The sequence below is a fragment of the Podarcis filfolensis genome (assembly GCF_964270895.1).
Source record: "Podarcis filfolensis genome assembly, chromosome: 8".
In the NCBI taxonomy this organism is placed as follows: Eukaryota; Metazoa; Chordata; class Lepidosauria; order Squamata; family Lacertidae; genus Podarcis; species Podarcis filfolensis.
Genome location: NC_139611.1, coordinates 44,636,076 through 44,661,932, shown reverse-complemented (window position 1 = coordinate 44,661,932; position 25,857 = coordinate 44,636,076). Strand labels below are relative to the sequence as shown.

General features: G+C 45.7%; 1 protein-coding gene across 2 annotated transcripts in view; it reads left to right on the top strand.

Moving 5' to 3' along the window:
* Positions 1-263: 263 nt before the first annotated feature.
* Positions 264-25,857, top strand: part of BEAN1 (brain expressed associated with NEDD4 1) — a 48,854-nt gene continuing 23,260 nt past the window's right edge. The window contains exons 1-3 of one of the 2 annotated variants that reach the window (XM_083625926.1): positions 264-758; positions 13,800-13,875; positions 17,781-17,900. In XM_083625926.1, coding sequence (XP_083482052.1) covers positions 13,869-13,875; positions 17,781-17,900 — 127 coding nt within the window. In that variant the 5' untranslated portion in view covers positions 264-758; positions 13,800-13,868. Of the gene's footprint in view, positions 759-3,097; positions 3,123-13,799; positions 13,876-17,780; positions 17,901-25,857 lie in introns of those variants that run through there. The other variant, XM_083625927.1, reaches the window with a different exon arrangement.

Below are 25,857 nucleotides of genomic sequence, written 5' to 3'. Positions count from 1 at the left end.
CAGCCACCGCCTCTCAGTCCCTAACCCATCTCACAGGGTTATGGGGATTGAACGAGGACAGGGACCACCTTGAGCTCCTTGGTGGAAAACCTGGCATAGAAAGACAATCAATCAATCAATCAATCAATCAATGCTACAGAATGCATTGGGGGGGGATGGCCGGGAGGAAATCCACCTTTTCTTTCTGCACTCGAGATGCTCACATCCTCCTTTCCCTGTGGCTAAAGGTCCGCTTTCTTCCACTTCCTCCGGAGCGCTTGGCTGAGCAGAACTTCTACCCCAGCTGAGAAGGGCAGCCGAGGAAGCGCCGCTGCCTGGCGGGGAGGTGGGGGGGGGGCGTCCGGCGCCAGTCCCCTCGGCGCGCTCCGCTGCCCGCCTCTTCTCCGCCACGTCGAGGCGCTGCTGCTACAGGCGGACCGGGCGGCTGAGCAGGCGGGCGGCGGGCTGGGCCCTCGGAGGGAGCCCAGATGCCGCGGCAGCGGCGGCTGCCTGCAGGCGCCAAGCGCACGGCCACGCGGGGCTCTCTCGGCAGCCGGCAGCCCGGCGCCGCGCCGCAGCCACTGGGAAGGCGCTGCTGCTGCCGGCGGTCGGAGGTCACGGAGCGCCGCGTCCCGCCTCCGCCTCTTCGCCGCTGCTCTGGCCGGGCTGGCGGCGGCGGCGGCGAAAGCGGAAGTCTGCCTCTCCCGCCGCCTTCGCCGTCGTCGCCGGGCTGCAGCCGTCGGAGCGCATGGAGAGATCGGTCGCCTGAATGGGCTCCGGTAAGAGGCAGGGGACGGAGCGACGGATCCTGCGGGAGGGAGGGCGGGCGGGGAGGTCTGCTGCCGGGGCTTCTCCCCGCCAGCCCACGCGGCTGTGCACTTGCACCCTGCATTTCCAAAGGCTTCCTTCCTCCATCCATCCTTAAGACGAAACCCACGCGCATCGTTCTTCCCGGGCGCGCATCCCTTGCAATGCCCACGCACCAGGTCAGCCCTCCTCAAGCCGGTGCTCTCCAGATGTTGTCAGACTCCAACTCCCATCAGCACCAGCCAGCATGGCCAGCACTCAGGGATGATGGGAGATGTGGTCCAAAACATTGGGTGGGGGCGCAAGGTTGGAGAGGGCTGTGCTAAATTTAAACGGGTGGATGTCTGTTTCATGGGAATTCACCTTTTGATTGGGGAGGAGAATCCAGATGATTTTATCGGAAATAATATAACCCTTTCCATGTTTTTGCACTCAGCCAGGCAACGTGGAAACGCAGGCAGGGTAGAAACAGCGCTCTGGAATGCAGTACTGTATGTCTAAATTTTTAGAGTATGGATTAAACCTCTTTTTTTAACCACTCCCCGATTATGCAGCTCAAGTGGGTGAAAGGGAAAGCCTGCATCTCTGCATGGGGTGGGGGAAATGTGTTGCATGTACACCTGTTAGTCACATCTATGAATTGGTCTGTGTTTCCCTCCCTTCTTAATTGGTTTTGTATAGTTGGAGGGAGAGGAAGGGAGGAGGAGGAGGAGAGCACCTGTGCTGATGAGCATGTGGTGTCTAAGAGCCCTGCAGTGAAACACATCATTTTGGCACAATTGTGTCAGCGGCAGTGGGGTTTTCTATTGAAACTTTTAAAGCATCTGTAACACATTGCATGCGTAAGTACAGCTACAAAAGCATCTCTCTCTCTCATTTCCTGCTCCATTCCTGGCACACGGGATGGGGCCACTTGCAGCGAGAAAGCAGATGGGCTTCTGTTTCCTACTTTGATATTATTTGATGGGAGGAGGAAAGAAAGACAATAAAATAATATTTACATGCTAATCGTTGCTGGGTGTTTTATAACTGCACAAATGGTAGCAGAAGGAGAGTGGGGGTTTGTTTTGGTTTTGGTAAACTTAGACAACTGCATTTCAAAACCTGGTATACATCTAATTGGTTTGTTCTCTGCAGCCCCGGAGGGTAGGACTGGGTCTAATGGGCTTAAGTTACAATATGGTGGACTTCCATTGAACATAAGGGAGGGGGGAAATTGATGGGTAGAGCAGTTTGACTATAGAACTGATTACCTAGAGGCGTGCTGGGCTCTCTCACACTGGAGGCACACTGGAACATGGGAAGCTGCCTTATATTGTGTCAGACTGTTGGCCCATCCAACTCAGTATTGTCTACACTGACTGGCAGCAGCTCTCCAGGGTTTCAGGCAGGAGTCTCCCAGGTCTGCCTGGAGACACCAGGGACTGAACTTGGGGCCTTTTGCATGCAAGGCAGATGCTGTAATAAAATATTAAAAGCACTATATGCAAGGCCCCATACTTAACTCATCTTAAACGAAAGCAGGACAAGTCAATCCTCTGTATCAGCCTTCCTCAACTTAATGCCCTCAAGAAGGTGTGGACTACAGTTGCCATCAGCTGTAGCTAGCATGTCCAATGGTCTTGGGTGGTGGGAGTTGTAGTCCAAAACATCTGGAAGATGCCAGGTTGGGACGGATACACTGCATGCAATGATGCAGTTAGGATAATTTTAGGCTCTGGACTTCAGATTGCCCTATGTATCAATTTAAAATGTCAAAAACCAAGCCCGTTGCATTTTGGGGGTTTTCCTGCTCATTCTCTTAAGCAGAACCCTGAGCTTCTGCCCCAAAGTATTGTCTTGATGATATCATTCTGTTTATATATTTATCTATTTATCCCTCTGTTTGGGAGCCCCTTTGTCCCCAGGACAAGGGCACTACTACTCTTCTATTTTGATTTCAACCAGGAAGAGACTGAATGTAGTGAGGGCATAAGTCAGGTGCATTTCCTGTGCAGGGTGAGAAACTGTAATTGGCAGAGGGTTGCTGTTCTCTGAGTGTGAGACAGGGTGCAAGTGTATATCTGGGTAGGTCTTGTGTTCTTTCAGTAAAACTGTTCATAATGTGTGAGATACCTTTTAGGGTCACTGACTGACTGAAGTACATTTTTGTCAATAGGCTCCTGTTGTTTACATCATATGCTTGGGATGGAGGAAGGTGATGGTGTGACTGTTGCAAGTGACTTTTGGGTGAAACTGATTATCTTGACACATTTCAGTTGGAGTTCAGAGCTGGTTACAGGACTGAATCAACTCTGGTCACCCTGATGGATGGCCTTTGTTGAGAGAAAGGCAAAGTGAGTGTGACCCTATTACTCTTCCTCTGTTGCTTTTGGTGTCTTTAACCATGATACTGTTATGTACTGAAGTTCTCACCCTGAGCCAGCAGGGGGATACTGTAGATAGTTTTCACTCAGGTCCACATATGCAAATAAGGAATTGAAAGTGACATTCGGTGATTGGATAGTTACAGAAAGTTGGTACTGTTGCTTTGTAGTTGAACTCTATATAAGCAGGTTGGCTGAACCCTTCAGCTCAGTGCTGTTCTGGGCCTGTGAATAAACAAGAGCTGTTTGAAGAATCGCTGTGTTGTCTGATATGTTCACCCGCAACTTAACAGATACCTTCCTGAATTGGCCATGTGAGATGAGTACTGAAGTACTGTTTCACCAGGGTCAGTTTCAGAGTTATCACAGGGTGATCACTTCTTGGCCTCCTGGCAGCTGCATTGTGGGGTGGCACAGGGTGTCATCCTGTACCCATTAGTATTTAACATCTACATGAAACTGTTGGAAGTGATCATTTTGAAGTCTGGTGTGAGATGTCACCAGTATATGGATAATCTATTTCTCTATAACATCCAAATCAGGAGAGGCCATATAATACGTTAACATTTCATACACCATATAGGAAAATAAAAGCAACACACCAGTCCCCTAAACAGTAACAAAAAGACATTAGCCATTTTCAGACAATAAACTCGCACCCACTAAACAGCAGATAAACACAAACCAGTAGATAAACAAACCCCAAAAACCATTCACATCAACCCAGCATCATTCCCCCCCTTAACCTTCCCTTTCTACCCGGAAGTCCATTGTCAGGCCAGCTGCTGCAAATCAGTGCTGGGTGGGTCCAGGGTCCTCCAGGACTGTCTGAAACCTCCCCTCTCCTTTCAGTGGGGAGCAGTGGCAAAGCAGAGCAGCAAAGAGAATCACAGTGCCATCCTAACCATGTCTGCTCAGAAGAAAGACTTAATTGAATCCTGTGGGCATGGATCTTCCTTGGTAACTGGCAGAGTTGCACCCTTAGCGTGCTCACTTACACAGCCCACAATTGTCTCTGCCCCTATGAGGCCTTAAGACAGCAAATCCTTTGCCCACTTAGATGGGAGTAAGCCCCACTGAAGTCTCATGTCTTATGCTTGAGTAGACATGAATAGGATTGCCCTGTAAGAGACCAGAAAGCTGTGCACATTGCTCCCTAAAACAGGAGGCTTTCCAAAATGTAAGTGAATGACTGGATTTTATTTCCACTCACTGGAGCGAATGTTTAATGGATTCCTAAAATCTGGCTAGTAAACTGAGTGGGTGTGCTTTGACAACGTCATGTACCACTAAATGACATCTGCTGTGCAAACCAAAACAAACTGTTATTAAGACTCTTCTCCCCCCCACACACACACCAAGTTCTTTACCTCCACCGTTCTCTTTTCTTGGGAAGCATTATCCATCTGGGAAGAGGCAGCCATTATTCCAAACGGCAAAAGTAATCTGCCAGTGTTTACGAATTTGTTTGCTCCAGAGAGTGCATGTGTGCATGTGTCCGTGTGGGAGATCAGTAGCTGCTTTAATAGTCAGCAGTTGCTGTACTCTGAGAACATTCCCTTGAAAATTCCCACAAAGAAATCGATCAGGAAAGGGGAGAGCAAAAGCCTTGCTGCATTCACAGAGCTGTTTATAAGATTGCCCAAACTTTTAGCCAGCTTCGGTAATGTAAGCCTCATTAAATAAAAGAGAAGAGTTGTCCACCCATCCCCTCTCTTTGAGCAGGGTTGTCCCAATTCACTGGCCATATCCCCTCCTGGCAGTTGCCTGCTCTGCCTTAATAAGAAACTACAACTCTGTGTTTATCATTTATGTGTCAGTTAGGATCCCTGACTGCTTGCATGCCAGTAAGTCCCTTCCTCACTAACATTGTAGTCACCTGACGGACATGGCTAGCAGCAACATCAGTGCTGGGTGTGTGACCAACAGGCAAGATCCTGTCCTACTCCCCTTATATGTTCAGTGGACATATACGTGTGTGTTTTGTATAGCCTGGGACTTGAAGACCTTTTAATGTATGTGTGTGGTGTCTGTATCTTGGTAGTTTGAAATTTGCTGTGCAGGTACACTTGCTCTTAGGACAGTGTAGCAAACGAAGTGTTGTCATCTTTCTCCCCTGCCAGGAGTTGTTCATTATGTCTGATTGGACAAACCTGCCTGTCACAGCAGATTACAGTGGATCAAGTCAGGTGAACAACACTTGTGCCTTGGGCACCCTAGACCAGGGCAGGGGCACCTGTGGTCCTCCATGTGGGCTACAGCTACCAGCCATCATCCCTAACCATGGACCTTTGCTGGAGTCCAAACACATCTGGAGGACCAAAGATGGCCACATCACTACCATAGAGCTTACTGGGTTTACGACTATTGAGGTTCATTGACAGCAATTTCTTTCATTTGTAGCTGTTAGAGACTCGGGCTGGGACTGGAGAGGCCCTGGTTCAAATTCTCACTCAGCCATGAGGTTCAATGGGTGACATTGCAGCCTTTCAGCCTAATCTACCGCACAGGGTTGTTGTGAGAGTGAAATTGTGGGGCAGGGGGAGTCACGCACACCGCCTTGAACTCCCTGGCCAAATAGAAACAAGATTGGTTGGTCTGGTGGTCATTCAGGCTGGGAAGAGCTTGTGAAACCAGCTTTCCTGATCTGGAAGTGGAAACAAAAATAGAAGGAAGCAGATCATTTCAAGGGCCCAGTGGCAGAGCACGCCTGCTTTGCATGCAGAAGGTCCCAGGCTTGGTCCCTGGCATCTCTGCATAGGTTGGGCAAAGGCTCCTGTCTGAAACTCTGGAGAGCTGCTGCCAGTCAACATACACAATACTGTGCTAGATGGACCAGTAGTTAATATAGCAGCTTCCTATCTTCGCTTTCTGGGTTGAATCTTCCTGTAGGTGTGAACGTTGCTGTTACACACAAAGGAGCCCAATGAGATTAACTGAATTTACTTTGTCACGCTCTGAGTGGTGAATCTGCAAAGCCTATATTCCTCTAAGATAGGTGTTTCTGAAGTTGAGAATGGGGATAGTGTGGCATTCAATAGAAGAGAGAGGGGGCTTTTAGGGTGGTTGCTCTTGTTCTGTAGAACAACACTGAGATACAACAGGCACCAGACAAAAATGGAGGCATTTCTTTTCTGACAGGCTTTACCCAGCTGGATAAATAAATCTCTGTTATGGGTGTCTGCTTTGGGCCGTTTTGAAATTTCTCTGCTGCTATTTCTTTTATTTCTTTCAGCAGTTTTGTACTGAATTTTGTGCATTGCCTTGAAACATATGCCCAGAAGGCAATAAAATAACAATAACAGCAGTGATGAGGATGAGGATGATGATGAGTGTGAGTATGACTGCAAAGGTCTTGATTCACTAGAGAACCAGGGAATGACCTTGGAACAGCTATAGCACTGCTGAAGCTGGACGTTTACTGTCATCTAATAAATAAGTCCCATGAGTTCAATGGAACTGACTCCCAGGTAAATGTGAATAGGACTACAGTGCAATCCTATACACACACGTGATAGCCAGGGGGAACGAGTTAGAGCAGAATATTTCTGCAGCTATTTAAAAATGGGTTTAGAACTTGGTTACCACCATTAAAGGCCTCTTTAAGTGTGAATGCCAAAGTGTGAATCTTAAAGAACGCTCTTACAAATTGTTATTCTGGTGGTGTCTTACTCTATTGAGATCCAACTGAACTTTCCCTGGGGTTAATAATAACCGCTGGCAGTGTAATTCAATGCAAGCAGATATAGGTCATATTTACTGGACATGTCCTAGGGTCATAACATTTGGAAGCTAGTTCTTAATCACATAAAGGAAATGGCATGAACCCTATCGTTGAACCCTTTAACTGTATTATTTTGTTATGTCAGACCAATAATCCCAGCAGATGATTAGAACATGCTATTCTTACAGCGGAAAGGAGACAATAAGCAAGAGGGGGAAGAGACATCTTGTTAATACAAAATTCTGTTATTGTGGATATGATCGAATTAACAAATTATGTCGGTGTTAGAGAACACAGACACACAAAAAGTTTACTGGAAGATGGAGTAACTTCATAATGAATTGGAACTTGGAGGTACAGGATTTCCTGCCACCATTTGCAGTACTGGGTGCAATCTAGAATCTTATGTAAGATTATGATGGTGATGGTGATGATGATGATTAAATAGTACAGATTCATGTTGATTTATTTGCTGACTGGTGAGAAGGAAACAAAGTATGGTTCTTTTAAAATAATATGGACTAATATTGAATTTGTGTATGCTGACTACATTAAGTCTTTATTTTATCGTAAATATGTAAAAGAGAGGTGCGGGACCTGTAGCCCTTCACGCCCTCCAGGCTCCAACTCTCATCAGCTCCAGCCAGCATGGCCAACAGAGAGGAATGTTAGTTGTAGGCATGCAACTTCTTGAGGGATGCAGGTTTCCTGTCTCTGGCATCTTAAGAGGAATGTCAAGTAAGGATGGATACCTCTTGTAAGAAAACAAACACAAAACACAACTACATCATCTAAAACCAAACAAAGGATTTCCCCCCTTTCTCTCCTTGCTGTGGCTGAGTTGTAGTACAGCAACAAGTAGTCCATTTAGGTTGCTCCCTGACCAAGAATGTGTCTCAGTTGCTTATTTTGGAACACTTGGCAGTCCTCAATTCCCAGAAAGGAAATACTTTAACATGGATTTTGTGTTTAATTTCAGTATAGGTTAGCTTAAATTCTTGACACTTAGGTCAGGAGCAGCATATTCTGAAGGAACAGCCCTGGTTTTGGGTGGCACGCTCACTTGACCTCCCAACAACTGAATTGTTGCTCCTTGCTGGGAAGGAAAGGGCAAGGCTGTGGTGAGGTTGGCACAGCGCAAAAGCACCAGCAGAGCCAATTCAGCCCTCCTGGCAGTGCGTTTCTACCATGCCAACCTCCCTATCACCTCCCCATTCTCTTTCCCAGTAAGCAGCAGTGACTCAGCTGTCAGGAGGTCAGGTGGGTGCCACTATCCACTATGGACTAGCCCTAATACATACAGATCTGCTTTAGTGTTTACCTCTCACAGAACTCCAGTTCCCAGTAGCCTTAAGAAACAGCAGTTCCCAGGATTCTTTGAGGGAAGCCATGACAATTAAAGTGGCATGACTCTGCTTTAAATGTATGGCATGGATGTAGCCCTGGGAATGCTGGGAGTTGCACCTGGGGTCTTCTACTTACTAAACAGCGGCTGAGTCCTAGTCTTGTCTTTCCTCGCTGTCTCCTGGTTCTGAGCTTTGCAGCATTTGCAGCGCTTCCCTTGGCCTTGAAAGAAGTGGCATATGTGACTGTGAAGGGCAGAGCTTCTTAATTAAGCAGCTGCTGCTTAGCTCCCATGCTCTTAACCCATCTGGGAGCAGGGCCTTTAAGAGCCAGCTGAGAATCTTTCTACAAGGAATTCTGCCCCAGTTTTGGCACCTTCTTGATTAAATGCATGCAAGGCACTGCCCGCTCGACGCCCTTTTTCAGATCATGCCTGCTTGTACAGCTGGCGCCTGTGCAATCTGGGGCTCCAGAAACCAGAACCAGAGAGGCCAGAGGTTGAGAAAGCATTTAAGTCCTGCCCAACCAAATCCTTCATCCAGCAAGACAGAATAATCCCTCTGTAAGCTGGATGCTGCTGCAGGAAGCAACAGACACGTTTGTCCAGTCTGAAGCTTGCTCTGCTTGCTCCGCAGATATGTGCAAGACTGAATTTGGTCTGAGGGTGCCAGGACTCAGCACATTGGACCAAATAAATATCTGGTATATCTAAAGCCTAAAGAGATTTGGACCAGGGCATCTTAAGGGCTGCTTTCATTTGTTCTGCATTTGAGGCCTCTTTCCAGGGGCTGTTGCTGAATGAACATAGAAATCTGCCTTACACCGAGACAGATACCACAGATCCATTTGGCCAATCTGCACTAGGGTATGACACTTCTGGCCTGGGGGCCAAATGCGGTTCTCCAGGCCTCTATCTGGCCCTGGGAACTCCCTGATACAACCCTCACCAAGGCCAGTCTACCCATGAGGCAAAGGGAGGCAGCCACCTTAGGCGACAGGTGCAGCAGATCCTGATGTAGATCTTTATTTCCTCCTTGTTCCTGATGTAGATCTTCACTCACCCCTTCTTCCCTGGGAAGGAGGAGGTGCCATTTTGTGGTTTGCCTCAGGCGCCAAAATGTCTTGGGCTGGTCCTGACCCCCACTGGCCCTACTTTCCACCCTCATTGAGTGGTTTTGCCAGACTCTGGCAAAAACAAGCAAGTTTCTCTTGCTCTGGGTGGATGATTGAGAGGGTTGTATGTATAGGCATAGAAACTAGTCTACCGTATCAAGGTAAAATTAACGGTAGTTCCATCCACTTTTGCTGCTGGCCACACCCATAACTCACATATGACCCACGGAAGGTTGTCCAGCAGGGAGTGAGGCCCTCTGGCTGAAACAGGAGCTTGTCCCTGGTCTACGCTGGCTGTCAGCAGCTCTCCAGGGTTTTAAACAGAGATTCTTCCTCCAACTCTATCTGGAGATGCCAAGGATTGATGGAATCACCTCCCATACACTATATTATTCTAGGCGTCCAGCCAAGACTTGTCTCTTTCAGAAATCTTTTAGCAAATGTGATCCGGTTTTTATGGGGTCCAATTAGCTCCTGACTTTCATGCTGCCTGGCTGCCTATTTATTGTTCTGTTTTGTTCCACTTTCCCATGGGGGAGTGAAGTTGTTGCTCTGTCCTCTTTACCGCTTTTATGTATTTACCAAGGGTGTACTGCCTATTTTCCCATTTTTGGGTTTTATTCATTGTGTTCTTGGTTTCATCTTGAATTCATTTATTTACAATATTTCTAGCCCACCTTAATGAGCCATGCCCGTTTTTACCTGGTTTAAATTTTTTGTTTTGAAGCAATTTTTATTATTTTCATTAAACATTGCAAAAAAAAAAATCAAGACAAAACCACACAAAGGTGTTTTTCTCCCTGTTACAAACCTGTCCCAAGCAAAACACAGTACAGAAGCAAGGAAAGTATCTGCCAAAGCTAATAATTCCATCTTCCCATTGCCCCAAAGTCACAGCCTGTGCAGTCAAGGTCATTTGAGGGTAGCTTCTGATTGCCTTGCATTGAACTTGTGTCAAGGATGACTTGCACACTGTGGAATCTGCATAAGTCTAGCAAGTTGGCAGGAGAGGTATCAACATTTTGCCAGGCATAACTCCTTTCCTATTACACTAATTAGAATGTGGTCTGAGTCATATAACTGATTTTAGCTTGGACTGGCGGATTTGTCTTTTTGCTGTTTCTTTTCTCCTCCAATTCGTGAGCAGCCAAGTAGTTTAAGGCTGCAATCCAATATATATAAGCCCTACCAAAAAGCAATGGGGCTTACTTCTGAATTGTTATGTATAGGACTGCCCCGAAACAGAGTGAAATTGCCTCCAGATGTTGTTGGACTCCAATTTCTATCAGCGCTAGCCAGCATGGTGATGATGGAGGCAACCTGGAGGGCACCAGGTTGGCAAAGACAGGCCAGGGTAGTTATACAGACCTTTTCCTCTTCCCTTAGGTACATCAACCATGATTTCAAAATTGATGCTGTTGCATAATGACAAGAAGTGTTCCATAACCTCATCCCCAGTGCCCCGTACCCTACCCTATAAGGGAAGATAATAACACAATAAAATTCAAAACAGTAACAATTAATTGCATGTATATTCAAAATCCAATTAAAACTAGTTCAGTTAATTCAACAAGATTGATGAAATTGGTTCAGGTTGGTACCAGCTTTTCAAAGTCAGATAGTCATTTACACCTCCAGCATCCTCCTGCTGCACCCTTGCCTCTAGCCCACCTCCCAGGTAACCCCAGGGGGAGGTATCTCCCGCTTTGAGAACCACTGTTGTAGAACCTCCATTCCTCCTGCCATCATCATCACCATTTATTAAATATTGCTTGTGACCACTGAACACTGTAAGAATGAGGCAAGGGTTTTTTATTTATGGTGAAAGCTTGTGTGGCGATGGCTGTGCCTTCCTTTGCTTTGCAAGCGGAATCCTTGAGCGGGGTTGGTTCCCTCATTTTCCTCAGTTTTTTTCCCCCTTCCCTTCCTTAGTTAATGCATTTCCACTGTAGGTGTGAATCCTGTCACCTCTGGTAAAAAGTACAGCCTCCCTCCCACATTCCAGGTAGGGAAAATGAGATGCCCAGCACAGTGAGTGAGAGAGAGAGACCCTTGTTCCACTTGCATGTCCTTCCTACATTGCCTTCAGTGACCAGGAGCACCACTCTGGACTGGCATTAGGAGCATATAAGCTACAGGCTGTGTGTGTTCTCAGTGGTTCCATAGGAAGTACAGAAGAAACTCAGAATATGACAAGTGAAGGTTCTAATCCAGGCGTGGCAAAACCTCAGGACCAGGGGTGGGACTCTTCCCAGTCCACACCGCCTACCCAGAGGCTATGCACCCTATTCTGACCCTGCTAAAACACTTCTTGAGTATTTTGGCCAGAGTGTAATATATCCTTGAATTGGGATAGTACCTCCTGTTTGCCTGTGTGGAGGATAGAGAAATGGTAGGGTATACGTGGAAACCTCTGCACCAGTTCCTCACTCACTTTGGCCTCTGGCTCTGCCTGTGGCCCCCAGAATGTTGCCTATGAGAGAATGCAGCTCTCTGGCTGAAAAATACTCCCACCCCTGCTCTAACTTAAGAGGATTAGTTGCACCATCCCTGCAGGACCCCCATCTCCTATGTAAGTCTTTTTGATAGGTAGGCTCTGCTTTTGCAGTCCTGCAGGCACAGGGGAATGCCTTTTTCAAGAGTGCCCTTTGCAGACTTACTGATGTGTCAAACTTAGCTGCTTTTAAAGTGGCAAACGGCAGCAGGCTTTTTAATGTTTGATTTGTCGTTCTTATTGCCGTTCCTCTATCTTATATTGTGGCTTTTAGATGCTGCAGTTTTTGTTTCTTTATATTGTTAATTGTGTGTGGGGGGGTTAATACCTTGCTGGCTTTGATGTTTTTAAATAACAATTTTTTAAAATTGCAATTTGGATTTTACCATTTTCATAGTGTATGCTGCCTCAGCTATATTGGTGAAAAGAGTGGGGGGAACCTTTAGTCCTCCAGATGTTGCTGAGCTGCAACTCTCATCAGCCCCAGCAAGCATGGTCAAGGATGATGGGCATTGTAGTCTTGCAACTTCTCCAAGACCAAGGGTTCCCCACACCTGCTTTAAATAATTACGTAGATATTTGGCTTAGGATTCAGCTTCTTGGGAGCCTCAGCTTAAGAATAATTGTGCAAATTTGGCTGTCTCTTAAATTATTAATATTTGAGAAGGGATGTGGTGGTTTGTTTGTTTAAATGTTATTAAAAGATTTATAAACCACTTTTCAGACTGAAATCATGTGGGGGCCCCAGGAGGGTATCACATGAGCTGTAAGAACAACCACATCTTTCTCTTTCCAAGGAAAAAGAGATGGATCTACCCTCAAAAGGGAGATCCAACCTTGGATGCCCCCACTGAAAGGCTGCAGAAAAGTCCACAACTGGCTTCTCTCCAATGTCAGAGGAAGCATTCTAGGAGTGATTAAGGGGTGTGCCAAGAGGGGCTGTGAATCTACGTATTCTTCTAATAGGCCCCCAACATGCTCCCAGTTTCCAGTGGGAGAGAAATAAATTACTCCAGCTCCAGAGCTGGTGTAGCTTGTCTGCTTGGGGTGATGTGTTGAACCCCTGATGGGCCCCAACATTCCCTCAGAATTTAGGGTTTGTAAACAAACTGGGGCAAGCATCCCCTCTCCTCCTCTTTTGCATGAAGGAGACAGAAAAAAAATTGCTTCTGATTTTTAAACTAACCAGTTTCCCATAATTTCTGAGCTTGTTGGAACTGTTGTTTATTTAACCCAGGGGTAGCCAAGGTGGAGTCCTTCTGGTGTTGTTGGAGTGAGTGAGCAACAACTGGAGGGCACTAGGATGGGGGAAGCTGGTCTAAAGCGTGAGTTTACCCTATAGAGCCTGGTGTGCTGGCTCAGATTCTAGCACCAGAAAGATTCTGGCAAAATATACCTCAAAATACAACCCTCCTCTAGCATCCTCATATCCCAGCATAACATCTGAACCAGTCCAGAATGAATCAACTGTGGCTTGCCTTTGAGCAGCTGAATCCTTCATGGGAAATGACTTGTTGAGAAAGCTCTGCAGCCCTCCAGAGTGTCATGTCCTTCACAGAGAACACTTTTATGATCCTTCCTGCACTCGTAGTCTGTATGGATTCCTAGAGGGATTAAGAGCATATTCCAGTTCCATATTGAACTGTGGTGTTGTTCTGCTCAGAGGTGTCTTAAACATCAGTCGAGGACTCAGCCTAGAAATATATATTGCTTGCTGAGGCTCAGCAATGACTCCAAAATGGTTATTATTTCTTATTAAATGGGAGGTGAGTGATTTCTCCTGGATGATTTGCTGTTTTGAACAGAAAGGCAAAAAAGGGGGGGGCAGAGGGTTCAGAGAATCATTTTTAGGATTTTATGCTGGTGCCCAGCTGCCTCACCATGACTAATACGGTCTTCGTTGAAGCATGGAAAATGTTCTCAGATTTTCACACAGCAGATGTATCATTGCTGGGTCTCCTTCTTCCTTCAGATCCCTCTTCAAAACCTACCATTTCTGTAGCCTTTGGCTTTACCTGTGTTGTCCTCATCCGCAGCTGAAATGAACCGTAAGTACATAGAAATTTTCTCTGCTTATATTCATCCCTCGTTATCCTCAACTTTCCCAGTCTTCTACTCCCATTTTTGCTTGTCACCCAGTATTTCCTTTCCTTTGTTCTCTCTCCTATTGATTGAAGTGTAAGACTGTTGTAGTGTCCTGACCCATAGCAGTAGCCATCACTGGGGAAAAGTGGTGGTGGGAAAGAGGCGGGACTGGCCAAGTCATCTTTGTGCCTGGATGAGGTCAGGATTCTGAAGGGTGCTGAGTTGGAAAACAGAAGGAAGATTTTCAGGACCCTGGACAGTGATCCTACAGTGAAGAACAAGAGGAGCAAGTTGCCTCAGCAATGGCCTGCAGCACCTTCCACAGCTTTACAGTCTCCCCTGGAGGATCAAGACTGAAGCCACACATTCTGAGAGCGCCAACTGACCAGTGCTCTAGTTGGCAGGGCTTGAGGCTGCCATGATATAGTCCTTGGAAGCTGTTCAGAACTTTCTTCATCTTCAGAGGAGTTGGTAGTTCCTTGGCAAAGGTTAATCATCACAGATCAGGGAGCCATGTGCAGAATCTGTTGCTGACAGGTTTACTGGAAATGAGTTAGGTTCATCTTCTCCTTGGAGCTACTATCGCTTGGGGACCCTTGAGTCATCTGGGGCAATTGTACCTGTGGTACCACATTTCACCCTACAGAACGTCAGAGAGCTGTAACCTAAAAACGTGCATTTTCCACTGTTGCCCCTGTACTATGGACCACCCTTCCATCATTTGCTTCTGATGTATTGTAAAGACTTGACTTTTTGGTCAGGCCTTCCTTGACCCTTAAGGTTGGACCCTGTTGTTGTTATTTACTTGTTTGGATGCCCTGCATTCCTGTTCTTATATGGTTTTTGTACTATGATTTTACTGGTTTTATTTTATCTTCCTTTGTATTTCAGATTGTTTTAAATGTTATACACCCCTTAGAGGTTTTAAAATATTAAGTGGTGCTTTAAAATTATTAAATAAATAACTGCATTTTGCCAGACCTTTTTAGTTGTTAAATTTGTGTTGATAAAGCTGACCAGTTAATCAACTCAACACTGTGATTCTCGTTGGTCCCCAGGCATAGGCAGCTAATTTAGAACTTTCTGATATTCTGCACCTGTTGTGAATTGATTCAGGAGGACGTGTGTTTCTGGGTCACTTCCTGCTTGCCTCCTTTGAGGGTGCCTCAGCGTCCTCTGCCATCAGATTCTAAACAAGTCACTCTTTGTGCCTTCTGTTCCCTTAAATATCATATCATTCCCCAGAGCCCTCCTCTAACACTTCCAATTAATACAACAGAGACCTGTTTTGATAGCTTTGGTGCAATTTTATTTTCAAACACAGCTTCCATGTACTGTGAAGCCAAAGAGCATTTCATAATAAGGAGAGGGTGGGGGTGGGAAGGAAAGCGGCTGCAACAACAAGAAGGTGAGGATATTTTCATATGGCTTTGGAAACTAATCAGGTTATTGCACAGACGAGACATGAAGCAGGCAAATCTTGAATATGATACGATTTATATCAGCAATAAGATTGCATACTGAGACGAGAAAGGGCCTTGTGAATCCATAAAAATGGAATATTCCTATTCAGGGTTATAGCTAGCTCTGCTCTTTTCCAGGAAACTCCATTCCATCCCCCCTATCCAGTTTTCCATCTTTTGCTCCAACAGCAACTCAGTATTCAGTGTCTACTGAACATGCCCAGTCATCATTGGGTATTAGATTTTTTTTACCAAATAAGATTTTTGAGATTTCTGCAAAACATGAGGTTCCCCCAAGTTTGCTGATATCTCCCTCTTGCATGGATGGCACTATTTTACCTACATAAGGATCCATACTCATCCCTAAACTTTGCAAATAAAGGGGATTGTTGTAATCTGCACTTCTCTGAGCAGTAGGAAGTTCTAAAGATTCAGAGGGTCAGTTTCCTAGTGGAGAGATGAGTACTAGAAACCTGAATTGTTTTTGTAATAACTAGCTGCTGCTTTGTTGAGAAGGGAGAAGGATGCTTTTTCAAGACTAGCTGTGTGTTCTGAAAAACACGTGTTTTTCTGTGTTGCTGCCTGCTGCTCTGCTGATCCGCCTGCGTTGTTAGAAACCTACAGTTTGAGCAGGTGGGAAGCAAGCAGAGACATAGACCCTGTGGTCGTCTAAAGCAGCACCAGTCTTTCCAAAACAACCTTCATAGCACCTCAGTACTGTTTCTTGCCAGCTAGCAATAAAGTTCAAACTCTCCCCACCAAAAAATAAATAAAACCTATTGCAGACTGGAATATTGTTTTTCATTTTGGGGCCATCATAATATTTGTGGACGTTAAGTATTTGTGGCTACTCAAATAGTTGTAGGTTAGTTAGTAAGTTTGTGGGCAGCTATTTCTAAGACAGTCTTGTCTTGGGGGTTTTTAATATTCCTGTAAAGAGTGCTAGATTGGGGTATAATATGTTGTGTGACTTAGAGGAGGCTGAGTCGACACTGCCCTTGTTGGGGAAATGCCCTTGTTTCCAAGATTCTGACTTTTAGATACCTGCTACTAATGACTTGGCTGTGCAGAGAACGTTTATCCGCCAAGTGCTAAAAGCACAGAAGCCAAACTGATCTCATTATGGGTCTCCATGCAAAGCTGGGCCTCCAGGTTTCTGCAAGCCTGTGGCTGCCTAAGCCATACAAAACCAGCGTGTGGTCAGAGGCAGTGATATTTGGGGAATGCATTGGGGGTACTGACATCTTTTGCTGGAGCAGCTGTATGGAGAATTGCAAATCACAAACAATTACGCCTAACTGCATGGGCTTTGGGCTATGAAAGCTGACACAAAGGCCTTGAATTAAATAGACTGGAAGAGAAACAAAAACCTGATTTAGGCAGCCTGCCTTTTGCACGGCTGGCTGAAGGCTGGGCTACCAGTCTCCTAATCCTTGATTGCAAAGAGCAGTTGGTTTGTGGTCAGCCTCTCATTTATTTTCACTTTCAAATTATTCCATTACATCATTGCATGGTGCCAAAGTATTAAGAGATGAAGGTGGCCTGAGCCCAGGGGGTGGCAAGGATGCCGGTATTTATTTGATTTATGTATATACCACCAACTCATATAATCCCACTCTACCCAAGGTATTTTTCTTTAAGTTCATTGAGTCTGTTCTGAGTAGGACTAGGACTGGATACATTCCAAAATATTGGGATATCAAAATGAATTCCCACCCAAGCCCACCCTAGAAAAACTGGCAGGTGCCCAGGGCCCCCTGTGCCCTCTGCCTTCCAACTGCCAGTGAATGTTGGCAGCAGAAAATAGGGCCCAGCTGTGAATGCTGAGCCAGCCAAGACAGAGATGTGATTTCTCTGTCTGCCTGGGGCTTAAAGAGGCAGGGAGACAATTTCTGAGACTGGTTGCTCCCCACACCCTTCCCCAAGAATATTTCATGGCAGGGATGAAGTACCTGTGGCCCTGCAGAGGTTTTGACTGCACTGTGGCCTCCCATCACCCGTGACTAAAGATGGTGGTGGTTGGCATTCACATTTTAATATAAACATACCTTTCTCGTACTTCCTAAAAAAAAGTCCAAATTTGGAAAGATAGCTGAGATTCATTTCACACATTATCTTTCCAAATTTGCACTTTTTTGAATTTCACAATGCCCAAGCTTAGAGACACAATTCAAATTAGCAGAGGTTTGCTTGAGTCCTGTCCTATACTGTTTTCCCACTGACTGATAAAAGGAAAGGCAAAGCCTGGTTTTTGCTCCTGAGTTGTATGGAAAGACAGCAAAACAAAACTCTCACCCAAGCAATGAGTCTTGCAAAGATCTGAGCCCTTGTTAATGTACATATTTCACTGCTTGATCAACCTGCCCCTGCCCCCCTTTTTTTTCCTTCCTCTCTTTTCCGCCCAGATGAAAAGGGCATCCAGCCTTGCAGAAAGGAGGAACTTCAGTGCCTGCTGAACTGCCTGCGTTGCCACTTCAAGAAGAACTGTGGCAAAGACTATGGGTCCATCAAGATCACCTGTTCAAGTGAGTAATCCTTCAGGATATTCTTCAGTGGGATCAGTTATATTCATACTGACCAGGCCAGAGACCTTAGATGGGACTGGGTGGTTTGGTTGGTACCTCTATAGCTTATTATTATTATTATTATTATTATTATTATTATTATTATTATTCCCTGCCCATTCGGCTGGGTTCCCACAGCCACAGTGGTTGGACTACCCTTTGAACACTTTGAAAGAGTTAGCACAGCCCCCCTTGGACCATACAGCTTCAAAATGATAGGATTGCGTGTCAACAATACCCTCCACTAGGAAAGTTAGCACATTAGAGAGAACTCTTTCTAGGCTAGCCTAACCTTCCCCATAACCTGTTAACTGCAGCTGCCCCTGAGCAGGGAGTTCTTGAGACAGGGGAGCATTTAATTATGTGAACTCACCACTTTCATCATTCTGAAGCCATGCACCCAAATATGGCTGTACCGTGTGATTCTTCTGCAGTTAAACAGTGGATTTGATCCAGTAAAGGGGGAATCCAACATGAAATTTCAAGTTAACCAACTGTGGGCATGATAAAGCACATTGTTCATGTGTTTCTGAGCGCAATTCAAAGTGTTGGTGCTGACCTTTAAAGCCCTAAATGGCCTCGGCCCGGTATTTCCGAAGGAGCGTTTCCACCCTCATCATACAGCCCAGACACTGAGATCCTCCTCTGAGGGTCTACTGCTGGTTCCCTCACTGCGAGAAGCGAAGTTGCAGCGAACCAGGCAGAGGGCCTTTTCGGTAACGGCGCCCTCCCTGTGGAACACCCTCCCTTCAGATGTCAAGGAGATAAAGAACTACATAACTTTTAGAAGACATCTGAAGGCAGCCCTGTATTGGGAAGTTTTTAATGTTTGATGTTTTATTATGTTTTGATATATGCAGTAAGCTGCCCAGCGTGGCTGGAGAAACCCAGCCAGATGGGCGAGGTATAAATAATAAAATTCTTATTCTTATTCTTATTATTAAATGTGTTATTTGGGCAGGGGGTTATTGGGTTATTGTTTTTATTTTATTTTTATATATTGTGATCTTTTCTGTGAACTGCCCTGAGACCTCCGGGTATAGGGTGGTATATAAATTCAATAAATAAATAAAATAAATGTGTGGTGACATTTTGCTGGGTGCCATCTCTCACTCCAGTGCTGGTGTGGCTGGGCATGACACCTTTTTTTAACCTATTGTTTTGTGCAAATCTGACATATCAGACAACTTGGCCACCTGCACAACTGAACAAACACCTGCATTCATGCCCACAGTGGACCTCAGATTTCCTGAACTAAGGGAATGTGGGTAAATACTAATTAAGGGAAAAGGACAACAACACACAGTACAAATACATCCCATCAAGCGCTTCCCAATGGATGGAAAAGTGTGAGTTCAATTGCCCCTATTTGGACAGGGATACTAACCTCTAGGTTAGATTACTGTAATGTAGTCTACTTGTGGCTACCTTTGCAGATGCCTTGGATAATGCAGTTGGTGCAGAATTCAGTGGCCAGGTTGCTCACCTGGGTAAGACACTGACCCTGGCCTGACTGCACTGGCTTCCAGTCAGTTTCCAGAATCAATTCAATGTGCTGGGATCTCCTATGAACTGACCTGGACCCTGGAATAGTTATCAGAAGCCCCCACAGGAGATCCGGAGGGAGGCAACACAAAAACGGGCTTTTCCGTAGTGGTTCCCCACTTGTGAAATGCTCTCCTTGGGAAGGCTGGCCTGATGTTTTTGTTAACATATTGTTAGACACTAGGCAAAACATTGATTTTTTTATCAGGCCATTGACTTTGAATTATCTATGGCCCTTTTGCTTGGGTGGGATGTTTTAATCTAGTTTTTAACAAATATAATTGTCTTTTAGATTTTTCTTTTTATGCATCTATGTATGGGTTTGTTTTTTGCTTGAAATATCCCTACCATTGACAGGAAGACAGAATTCAGTATGGAGTGTGCATGGCTTCAGCAAGACAGCAGATGTCAGCTGAATCCTCCATGTGCTACTCACAAGTAAACTCTTTACTGCATAATGAGTCAGGCACTTTTGTAATAGGATCAATTAATGGTATCTGCAACCAGCTGGCAATTTTAGAGAGCACAACATTGACTGACTGGGATTCCGTTCACATCCGTAAAAGCACATTGCATGCCAATTCCTTCCCCATTGTATTACTCCTCCCCACTCCATCCTTCCTAATTCTAACATTTGTTCTGTGCACTTAAGAAAAGAGCGTACTTAAGGGCGAAACTGCATGAGATGTTTAATGTGTCTCTGCAATTATCATGCACCCAGGATGGGGATGTAATGTAAATTGCTTCAAATGGAAGGCAGCTGATAATTATCAGGATCTCTACAGGGGAGGGGCAATGCAATCTTTTCCAGCAGCCAGTTTAAGGAAATCCCTCATCTGATCCTGATATTTGCATTGGGAGGAAGTCCTTCATTGGCCATTTCTGGAACTAACAATGCCAACTAACAATGTGGGCTTTCAGGAAGAGATTTCCTGGTTATGTGAGTCCACCCTTTCAGGAGTTATGTCAGCAGGTCTTAGATCCGAAGGTTTCCTCGATGGGTGGATGGCCAAACTCTGCTCACATATTCCAACACTTGGGCAAGTCCCATTCTATCTGCCTCACTTCCTTCTGTTAGAACCAACCTACAGGTTCAGGGAAAGCAAAATGCAGTCCTGGAACTATAATGCTTTCAGAAGTTAGGGGTGGCATGTTTAAATAATTGCATGTTTTCATTTACCTGGTTTGCAAAGTATTTTGCTAGTGCAGTGTGGTGCTTAGGAACATAGGAAACTGCGTTATACTGAGTGAGACCATTGGTCCACCTAGCCCCATATTGTCTGCATTGACTGGCAGTGGCTCTCCGGGATTTTAGATAGGGTTCTTTCCCAGCCATACCTGGAGATGCAAGGGATTGAACCTTCTGTATACAATGCAGATGCTCCACCCATGAGCTATGGCCATTCCCCATATAGCACTTTGGAGTGGAGACCTGAGTTCAAATCCTCATGTAGACTTGGAGCTGATTGAATGAGCTTGGACTCATTACTTTCTCTCAGCCTAGACTCCCTTACAGGGGTGCTAAAGGCTTAAGGTCCAACCCTTGTTGGCCTTGTTGTTTTCAGATATTCCAATTGGTTAGTACCAGGGACAGAGGCTTTTTTTATGCTGGCCCTGTGATTCTGGAACTCTCCCAGAGAAGTCCTCCCATTTTTAGACTGGTGCTGAACATTTCTTTTAAACTCTGGGAGGCGTTTTATAATTGTCTTGTGCTGTTTTAAATGATTTTGCTAAATTTTGTATTGCTATACTTTGTATTTCTTTATCTGTAATAAGTGTGTTTTATTATGTTTTATATCTTTGTAAGTACAGTGGTACCTCAGGTTACAAACACTTCGGGTTACAGACTCCACTAACCGCTAACTGTTCAGGATGAGAACAGAAATTGCGTGGCAGCAGCGGAAGGCCCCATTAACTAAAGTGGTACCTCAGGTTAAGAACAGTTTCAGGTTCAGAACGGACCTTCAGAACGAATTAAGTACGTAACCAGAGGTACCACTGTAATTTTGAAACAAATATTTTGAAATAAAGAACCTTGAACTATTTGCACAACATGTAAGAAATTATGGAAGTCATTATCACAAGATGCGATGAAGGGCAGTAGTTTACAGGAATTCTTAAAATCATGGAAGGATTTTTCAGGGAAAGGGTCATGGCTCAGAGAAAGAGTGGTTACTTTGTATGCCACACAGATCAGGAACTGTCCAGTAAGTCAAAATTCAGGAGATTTAGAACAGGGGTGCTGTCCAAGAGGGAACAGAGGCAAGAAGAGATGTTGCTTCCACACTGGTTTGTCTTTATTTGAGCAGCTTAATGGTTGATGTGGCTGCCCCACCACTTCTTGGCTTATAATCAGGGCCCTTATGCAGAGCACTTGAGGAATCGAGCATCCTATTCACAAGAGGAGTTCAGGGAGTGTCCTGCTGTTAATGGACCTTGTACTTCCATACAGACATGCCACTGTGTCTGTGCTTGAGGTCTTAATGAGGAGGTAAAACCAGTCAGGGTGCATTGGTTCCTCCTGACGTGCAGCTTCTTTGATGTTAGTTATCTTTCAAGGTGAGTTATTAATCTCCACTGACTCCTGTGCTGGATCTTCCTCTTTTGCTGAGGTCTCACACGCTTCAAGGCTGGTCCTGCCAGGGGACATGGTGGGACATGACCATTTGCTAAACAGAACCTCTGCGTATGGGGGCTTTATATACAGTAGCTGAATACCACCTTCTGGGAAGTGGGTCATGGAAGTGATGATCCCACTTCCACGGCCCACTTAAGAGGATGATGCTCTCTAGCATCATCTGGTTGGCTGCTGAACTGAATGCTAGCCTACAGTGGCTGCCAACCTTTTTTCTATAAAGAACATTTCCTCAGAGGTAATGTCAGTCTGCATGCTGACTGTGGGTGGGGCCAAAGTCAGGGGTGAATGGGGCTTCTCCCTTCTTCTTTTTCTGCTCCCCATCTCTGTCTCCCTCTTCCTCCCCACTGAGCAATCTGCTGCAAGAGGGACAGATTGCTCTTGCTGGATGACTGGTCTCTTGCAGGGGGCTTTTGTAATTAGGTCCTAGGGTTGCTGACTGCACACACCTGTTATACTAGACAAACCTTTGTCTGATCCAGCATAGCATTTCACACTTCCTTCTTACACACACATGTCTTCTCAGAAGCATGATTCACTTTGAATTTGCTAAGGCAATCTATCATATTGCTCTGTGGATACTTTCTGTATAGGCTGGAGGACAACTCATGCTTTCAAATGCCTTCACTTTAATATAAGCATGTCTTCTGTGTCTGCCTTTGCCCCTCTCTGAGAATGCATTCATACATGGATGACTCAAAGAATGAATAGGTTTTCCCAATATGCCAAGACATCTGGGAGACATTGGGTGGGTGGGTGTCCATGGGAGAAAGAGACATTGCCAGGAGAAGGATGTTGGCAGTGCATCACCGCAGCTGAGATCGGAAGCAATTTCCAAATTACCCCCGGTCTGCTGAGTCATTAACGCCTTAACCTAATATCCTGTATTCATTTATTTAATGGCCAGATGAAAGGAAGTGATGGAGAGCATTTTGTTCCAGCTTTTCAAGGAAGCCAGATGACCACAGTGTCTGCCGAGGAAGAAGTCAGTTGCTACAATGGGAGCGGTTCAGGAAGGCGAAATTGGCAAGGCGATTCATTAGATGGAAATGGAATGCTAACAGCGAGTTTAAGAAATGACGATGCTGCTGATGATAATGATGGGGCAGTGCTGCTCTCCAAACAAAGTCTTAGGAAAGATGAGACTTCTTTACACTTCTTTATTTTGCACACATACAATTTCCTGCCAAATACTATAAATAACCCGCGTAGGAAAACCTTGATTCCCCTCTCCTCTTGCCAGTTGCCCAGGGTTGTAGTCACTGTTGGTTCTACTCTCAGTAGACTCTTAAAATTAATAGCCATGGTTAACTTAGGTCTATTGTTTTCAATGGGTGTCTTCTGAACAGAACTTAATTGGGTACAGCCAAGTGTCTTGCTACCAGTGGACCCAACTTTGGGAGGAGAACGGTTAAGTGGTAGTTTATCTTCTACTGACTTCTTAGAGCAGCCTTCCCCAATCTGTAGCCCTTTAGACTACAACTCCCATCAGCACCTGTCAGTGCAAGCTTGCTCCCTATGTCAGTGCATGATGGGCATATGAACACATGGTTTTGAAAGCAAAATTTGACTGTAGCATTGGCTTCAGTTAGTAGTAGTGCCCACCCTTTGAAATGCCCTCCCATCAGATGTTAAGGATATAACATTTAGGAAACATCTGAAGGTAGCCCTGTATAGGGAAGTGTTTTAAGGTTTAAGGTTTTATTATGTTTTATATATGTTGGAAGCTGCCCAGAGTGGCTGGGACAACCCAGTCAGATGGGTGGGGTGAAAATAAATTACCGTATTTTTTGCCCTATAGGACGCACTTTTTCCCCTCCAAAAATGAAGGGGAAATGTGTGTGCCATCCTATGGGGCGAATGCAGGCTTTCGCTGAAGCCTGGAGAACGAGAGGGGTCAGTGCGCACCGACCCCTCTCGCTCTCCAGGCTTCGTGCAGCTCTGCGCAGCCCTCGGGAGCCCGGCATGAAGTTGCGCCGGGCTCCCGGCGGCTGCGCAGAGCTGCCTGCAGCCCCGGGCTTCGCGCAGCTCTGCGCAACCCTAGGGAGCCTGGCGCGAAGTGGCGCCAGTCTCCCAAGGGTTGCGCAGAGCTGCCTGCATTCCGAAGCCTGGGGCGCGCTGAAGAGCGCGCCCGGGCTTCGTGCACCTCTCCGCAAGCCTGGGGAGACTGGCACGACTTCGCGCCGGGCTCCCTAGGCTTGCGGATAGCAGGCTGTTCTGGGGGCTGGGGTCGGGGGAAGCTCGGGGGGTGGAATAAAAATCTTTTTCTTTATTTCCCCCCCGAAAAAGCTAGGTGCATCCTATGGGGCGGTGCGCACTATGGAGCGAAAAATACGGTACTACTACTACTCCTACTACTATTATTGAAGCTGATATAGCACTGGATGAATGTGATCCTGCGGCGAAGACCCTGTAAGGAGTCTCGTCTCAGCATTCTTCACCTGCTGGAGTTTCTGGGTCAGCTTCAAGGGCAGCTCCACGTAGAGTGAGTTACAATAATCAAGCCTGGAGGTGACCGTTGCATGGATCACACTGGCGAGATCAGGGCGATAGATTTTATAGTAGTATAAAATCAAGGCTTTTTTTAAAAAAAAAAGTTGTTCTGATCTGTGTTGTGCCAGGGCTATGTTGAAGGGGAAAACATTTGCTTTGTTTAGCTGATAATTTAGCAGCCTGTTTTTCATTGTACATATTCATGTCTTTATCAGCATTGTTCGCGTCTTAAAGCTTATATAACCAGGAAACCGTGGGGGGGGGAGGATGCGCAAGTGTCATTTATCGAGAGACAATGAACCTCATTCCATCCACTGTGTCATGTGAACTTTTGTGCAAGGACTGCATGCCTACAGGGAAAGTGAGAGATTTTGTATAATGAGGCACAATTCTTGGCTCTGGATTTTTGACATTTTGAGCCAAAGTGAAGATTATACAGTGGTACCTCTGGTTACGAACTTAATTCATTCCAGAGGTTCGTTCTTAACCTGAGTTACCACTTTAGCTAATGGGGCCTCCTGCTGCCGCCTCACGATTTCTGTTCTCATCCTGAGGTAAAGTTCTTAACCCGAGGTACTACTTCCAGGTTAGCAGAGTCTGTAACCTGAAGTGTTTGTAACCCGAGGTGTTTGTAACCTGAGGTACCACTGTACATGGTAAAATCTATTGTTGTAATCAGATGCAGAATCTGAAGGCCTTGGTTCATTCCAGTTATTCCAGTTAGTTCATTCCAGTTGTCCCCCCCCCATACATACAGATGAAGAATGGGAGGGGCCACGCCTGCTAATTATGTCCTCAGTGTCCCCTAACATTCAGCAGGATGTCTGAAATGGTTTCCCTATTTGCCTACAGCTGTATTGCATAGGCCTACTAAAAATATTAAAGATTCGTGGTTTTCTGCTCTACCATATTGAGGTTTTGCCTCTTCTTCTGCTTCCTCTGGTGCTTGGTGCCACCAGGACCAGCCCTATCACTAGGCAGAATGAGCACCTTCCTCAGGCAGCAAATGCTGAGGTGCAGGAAGCAGCAACAAGTATTGAAGAAGAGAGCTATATGTGCTGTGCAGCCTGCCCCACATCCCCTCAACCAGGAGTAGGGAATCTTCTTTAGCCCAAGAGCCACCTTCCCTTCTGGGCAAATTTTGGGGGGCAGGGGCAGGGCCAGAGGCAAGATTGACTAGAGCAATAATTGTGGCTTTTGAATAGTGACTATCTTCCATCTAGGCAGGCAAGAAGCATTATCAGT